This window comes from Populus alba, chromosome 1 (genome assembly GCF_005239225.2).
Source record: "Populus alba chromosome 1, ASM523922v2, whole genome shotgun sequence".
In the NCBI taxonomy this organism is placed as follows: domain Eukaryota; kingdom Viridiplantae; phylum Streptophyta; class Magnoliopsida; order Malpighiales; family Salicaceae; genus Populus; species Populus alba.
This window is the reverse complement of record NC_133284.1, coordinates 1,491,307-1,497,884: the sequence shown is the minus strand read 5'-3', so window position 1 is coordinate 1,497,884 and position 6,578 is coordinate 1,491,307. Positions and strand designations below refer to the sequence as shown.

The window sequence follows — 6,578 nt, the reverse complement described above, 5'->3', positions numbered from 1 at the left end:
AAACATAGCTAACAGCTTATCAGAATAGCGAAGGGCTCGCAATTTTCATAGAAAAAAATAATGCCCCACAAAAGAGACAAAGGCTAGTGACATTTTTCTCTCCAAAATATCATCACCAAATACTGAATTGTTTCCATGCTGGGAGATGCCATTAGGACCTATAGCTTGTCTGTAGGAAGCTAAATTAAAGGAAAAGTTTTTTCTTGCCATCCTTAAGACTAATTTGTTCTAGTTTCATTAAAAATCCTCGAAATCAATTAATTAAACTCTGGAGGTAATTAATGTGTTTATCGAAGATGTTGCATAGTTTTTTTTTCAAATGATGGTGACAAAAAATCTATAGCTAATCATTTCGAAATAATTATAGTCTTTAACTATATGAACTTGTATCATGTAGATCCATCGTCTGAGAAGAGAGCTAGTGCCTTCTACGTTCCCAGAGATGAAGCATTTTCAGAAGTGAAGCAGCTTACCTTCTCTGCCAAGACCTTCTATAGGAAATGTTATCGATGATGCAAATACTGGATTCCCATACGTGGAGGAGATGTGCTGGAAAGAAGGGTTTTGGAAAGAAGTTATGCCCCGGCTTTTCAAGGTCATCGCTGGCGGAGGAGATGTGCTGCGATTTGAAGTCCCTAAACTTGAAATAATCAATACCACTAAATTATGGTCCCGTACATGGCTTTATGTATCACATGCATGAATTATAGACCTTATGAAAAACATGTTCGTCTCTCTCTCTCTCTCTCTCTAGTTCTATATATCATAGCTCGCTCACTACATATTTTCATACAAAAAGCTCCTAGTTAAACCTAAGTATCTCCTCTCCTATTAGCAACAATGTTGAAGCCACAGCTTCACCAGTCACACCTTTCAACAAAAATCCCTTTTCTACTACCTAAACCATTCATCCATGGCAGTGGTCATGCTTCTTTTCCTGTGTATTCAAGGTCCTTGTCCACTAAAGCAAACAAAAAAGTTCGTGCTGGCTATAAACATGGAAGCATTAAATCTATAGCTAGTGTCACACAGCAGTCCACAGATGTTAAGGCTGTGGTGACTGTGAAACAAACAGTTGTTGATTTTTGGACAGAAATAGGGATAGAACGAGGACTTGATGATTTTACAGACCTGTTTGGCAAAACACTCCTCTTGGAGCTTGTTAGTGCCGAGCTTGACCCAAGTAAGCAGTGCTTCTTGAAAGACCTGTGTTCCAAGTATTTTATATTTCTTTTTTCTTTACAAGTGCAAGAAACAACTTCTTAAGTTCTTATCGAATGATTTATTTATTGATAAATATTAACATATATTCCTTGTTTGCAAAGAAATATATATATATATTTGAAAGATTGAAGTAAGAAAAAAATTTGTCTAAATTCCAACTTTTTTTTTTTCAATTTCTCCAGAGACGGGATTAGAGAAGCCCTCGATTCGAGAGTACGCGCACAAGATAGATCATGAAGGAGAGGATATCAAGTATGAAGCGGATTTTGTGGTTCCACCAGATTTTGGAGAGATTGGTGCTATTTTTGTTGAAAATGAGCACCATAAAGAGATGTACCTTCATGATGTAGTGCTTGATGGCTTCCCTGCTGGACCAGTTCATGTGACTTGCGATTCATGGATCCATCCGAAGTTTGACAATAAAAAGAAGAGAATCTTTTTCACTAATAAGGTTAGTTACTTTTTGATAATAAGAGTCTTTATTTTTGTGTTTGTTTTTTTTTTTGTGATTTTTTTTGTTTTTTTTTTTTATCTTGTTTTTGGCTACTTTTTTATTAGCCCTTTCAATATATCAACTTCTTCAAAAAAAAAAAAAGTTTTTGTTATTGTTAAAAAATCATCTCAATATAAAAGTTTAAACTGTTAGGTGAAATTCTAAGATATTATTTAAATTTTTATCTAACACGCCTTTTTAAATGAAAGCTCTTTGGACTTGAAACTTGCATAGACATACACTACCTTGTGCTTAATTTTTTATCAAATAGATGTAAATAATAAAATTCGAACTCGTATCCACTTAATCATTAATTTTTTAATATCATGTTAAAAAATTATCTCAACCTAAAAGGTTAAAACTGTTGGTTGAGATCTCGAGATATAATTTATATTATTTTTTAATAATTAATTACCCTCTTGTGATCCAAGATCCTTTTTTTCTGTTTAATTTGACATTATTATTAATTAATTACCATGTTTGATAAACATTTTTTTTAATATATATATATATATATATATATATATATATATATATATATATTGTGTGTGTGTGGGGTACTTTATGTACAATTTTGTTTTTCTTAAAAATATTTTGGTGGCATTTGTGGATGTTATGTGTGGGCTGATTCAATCCCATTCTGTAATGTTCTGAAAATTTCAACTTTATCACACTAATAATATAAAATGAGAATAAAATTGAGGAAATCTATATAAATTTTTTTTTTAATTTATATTAAACGTTTTGTTTGAAAGAGTGAATAACTATAAAAACAATACAAAGATAAAATCACAAGATATAATCTATCGGAGGGAGTTGATATGTATACTTTATATGCTTGAACTCAACGTTCATGATTTATATATTTATTTTTCTCACGATAATGTCAATAGTATCATGTGAAGTTTTTCAGGTCATGGATATGGTAAAAATAAAAACAATATTCTCGACTCATATAAATATTTATAACTTAGATATTTGTTTTAAATAAATTTATAAGATTGTTTTAATATGTTCATATAAAAAAAATTAAAAAAATATTATTTAATCTTATAAAATATCCCACTTAACAGAATTTTTTATATTGATTGATTTTTGTGTTTCATGGAATAGTCATACTTGCCATCAGAAACACCAAATGGATTGACAAAACTGAGAAAGGAAGAACTCGAAACTTTACAAGGCAATGACAATGGAGAACGAAAGAAAGGTGAAAGGATCTATGACTATGATGTGTACAATGATCTTGGAAATCCTGATAGTGATCCAGAGACAGCAAGGCCGGTGCTAGGTGGCGAAGAGCACCCGTACCCTAGGCGTTGCCGTACTGGCCGACCACGGACCGAGTCAGGTAAAAATGCAGAAAAATAATTATAAAAAAATAGTAGTGTTGGATTGTGTTCTAGTGAAATTCCCTGTCTGATCCATGACCAAGCTTTAAAACGTTTCAGATTTAATAATTTTGCTTCCATAAACTAGCTAGTATATATATATTTTTTTGAAATTTATCTTAATCTACGTGATGGAAATAATCCTTCTTTCATTATATGATAATCAAATAAAATAGAATTACTAAACTAAAACCTATCTATTAAAATAAATTGTAAAATACATAACTGTTAATCTATACCTATTAACTAAATTATGGAAATTAATTTTTTTCGTCATTGATTCTAACCATTTGGAAACAATTGTGCTGATAGATCCACTTACGGAGACAAGGAGTAGCAGCTTCTACGTGCCTCGAGATGAAGAATTCTCAGAAATAAAGATGGGCACGTTTTCTGCCAAGACTCTCAAATCAGTATTGCATGCCCTAGTACCTTCTCTATCAACCGCTATTGTTGACAGTGATCTTGGATTCCCATTCTTCAGTTCCATTGACGCACTATTCAATGAAGGAATCAATTTGCCTCCCTTAAAGAAACAGGGGTTTTGGAAAGATCTTCTGCCTAACCTTTTCAGGGCCATTACTGATGGAACTAAAGATGTCTTAAAATTTGAGACTCCTGATACCATGGAGAGTAAGATATTTTTTATACCTATAATAAGAACTAGATTCGTCATGGGAAATTATTAAATCAATCATAAATGAAAAGATATCTATCATTTTCTCATTTTAAGAGTTTTTGTGTTTCAGGAGACAGATTTTTTTGGTTTAGGGATGAAGAATTTGCTAGACAGACTCTTTCTGGTCTCAACCCTTGTTGCATCAAAATGGTCACGGTATAGTATTTTTGTCCATTAATAAGAAAGGAAAAACCAGTCCAGATTCATGCAGTTCATCAAGAAATGAATCAATTGTTCACAAATGTTGGTAATATTAAACTAACGATGCTGAAACATTACTCTTTTCTTGATGAAAGTATTGCATTAAATCATGCAGGAATGGCCATTAAGGAGTAAACTAGACCCTGAAATCTACGGTCCCCAAGAATCAGCAATCACTACAGAAATGGTTGAGCAAGAAATCAAAGGGTTCATGACATGTGAACAGGTATGAAATAGAAAACCAATCGCATAACGGTATTCAAACTCATCTTGATTTTCGTCTTAACAAACTAAATTCGGTGCATTGATGAACGCAGGCAGTAAAAGATCACAAGCTTTTCATCCTTGACTACCATGATTTATTCCTACCTTTTGTAAGCAAAATAAGAGAGCTGAAAGGCACGACATTATACGGGTCACGGACATTGTTCTTCTTAACCCATGAAGGAACATTGAGACCACTAGCTATTGAGCTCACTCGACCACCGATGGATGGTAAGCCGCAATGGAAGCAAGTGTTCAGACCAGCTTGGCATTCCACTGGTGTTTGGCTTTGGAGGCTTGCCAAAGCCCATGTCCTTGCACATGAGGCTGGCTATCACCAACTTATTAGTCACTGGTATGCACTTTCCTTGCGCTTGAGTTAGCAGCCGCCTTGCATTAATGTACAAAAAATTTTGGTTTGTTCGAAATTGCGATGAAAAAAATAGGATTTGAATCGATTTACAAACATGTATCATATGTTATGTTTTGCAGGCTAAGAACACATTGCTGCACAGAACCATACATAATCGCGGCCCATCGCCAACTTAGTGAAATGCATCCAATCTACAGACTCCTGCACCCGCATTTCCGGTACACAATGGAGATCAATGCTCTAGCTCGACAATATCTAATTAATGCAAAAGGGATTATAGAGACGTCATTCTTTCCTGGCAAGTATTCTATGGAATTAAGCTCTGTTGTCTATGATCAGGAATGGCGGTTTGACTACGAGGCGCTCCCCAAGGATCTAATAAACAGGTATGTTTGATCGATCCTTAGCTAGCCTATCATTCTACCAAACTTAGATGCTGCTAGTCATAATTAATAAACCTTTTGAAGCGGCTAGTTATAACATCTTCTTTCTGATTCTGATAATTGATAGGGCAATGGCTGTGGAAGATCCATCTGCTCCACATGGATTGAAATTGATGGTGGAAGACTATCCATATGCCAATGATGGTTTGGTTTTATGGGATATCATCAAAGAGTGGGTTAGTGACTATGTTAATCACTACTATTCAGACTCAAGTCTCATTGTGTCTGATAATGAGCTCCAAGCATGGTGGACAGAAGTTCGAACGGTAGGTCACGCTGACAAGAAAGATGAACCATGGTGGCCTGTGCTTAAAACACCTCAGGACCTTATTGAAACCCTGACAACTATCATATGGATAGCCTCCGGTCATCATGCCGCAGTGAATTTCGGACAATATACATATGCAGGATACTTTCCAAATAGGCCTACAACTGCTAGGATGAATATGCCAACCGAAGACCCGAACGATGAGTTGCTGAAACTCTTTTGGGAGAAACCTGAAGTGATACTATTGACAACATTCCCTTCACAAATTCAGGCTACAACAGTGATGGCTATATTGGATGTGCTATCAAATCATTCTCCCGATGAGGAGTATCTTGGGCAGCAAATAGAGCCACCTTGGACAGAGGAACCAGCTATAAATGCGGCTTTCTTAAAGTTCAATGGGAGGTTGAAGGAGTTTGAAGGAATTATTGACGGAAGGAATGCTGACAATAAATTGAAGAATAGAAATGGAGCTGGCGTTGTGCCTTATGAGCTTTTGAAGCCATTTTCTGAACCTGGAGTTACAGGAAAAGGAGTTCCTTACAGCATCTCTATCTGAAGTTTGAAAACTTGTAATGGTATGAAGAAAAAATAAAACAATATGGTGGAATAATGTTGCGCTAAGTTGTTTCTTCTTGCATTTGTCTAAAAGATCAGCAATTGAAAGCAATCCCAGTAGATTTAATGAAGGATCATGAATTTAATCGATTAGCTTTAGTCGACCAAAATTAGATTAACAGGGTTGAAGGTAATTGGTCAAATATTTTTCATGGGGGTAAAACTGAATACTTGACTCAAACAATTTAGGGATAACAAGAGGGTCCTTGTCTTAAATTAAACAAAAGATTATTCCTTTAAATATACCAATGTATCTTTAAAATCATTAAAAAAAATTTAATTAACACGTAAAATGATGAAGATATCTATAATTAATCACAAGGAAATAAGAGCCAGTGAGGGCATATTTCCTCCCATCCCTCCTTCTCTCTTAATCTCCAGCATTAACGTTAATATTAACATGCTATTACTGTGTTGTTATTATTCATCCTCTTACATTTATCACGGTTTATTAATAAAATTTTCTTCTAAATCCCTTGAAGTTTAGATTCTTTTTTATTTGGACATTGAACTTTGTTTTCTTTCAATATCACCCTCAAAAGTTATGCTGTTATGCATGGTACTAGCAATATTTTTTAAATTTTCTTTATCTTTTAAAATTCAAATTTTAGAACCAATGTCTAC

At 34.3% G+C, this 6,578-nt stretch overlaps 1 protein-coding gene across 1 annotated transcript; it reads left to right on the top strand.

Moving 5' to 3' along the window:
- The first annotated feature begins 773 nt into the window (after positions 1-773).
- On the top strand, positions 774-5,972 carry LOC118049741 (linoleate 13S-lipoxygenase 2-1, chloroplastic-like). The gene is made up of 9 exons (XM_035059817.2): positions 774-1,183; positions 1,407-1,675; positions 2,831-3,068; positions 3,421-3,741; positions 3,858-3,943; positions 4,104-4,214; positions 4,306-4,607; positions 4,745-5,011; positions 5,136-5,972. Exons 1-9 carry the CDS (start codon positions 841-843, stop codon positions 5,893-5,895), a joined length of 2,697 nt encoding a protein of 898 aa, XP_034915708.1. The 5' UTR covers positions 774-840; the 3' UTR covers positions 5,896-5,972.
- Positions 5,973-6,578: the final 606 nt, after the last annotated feature.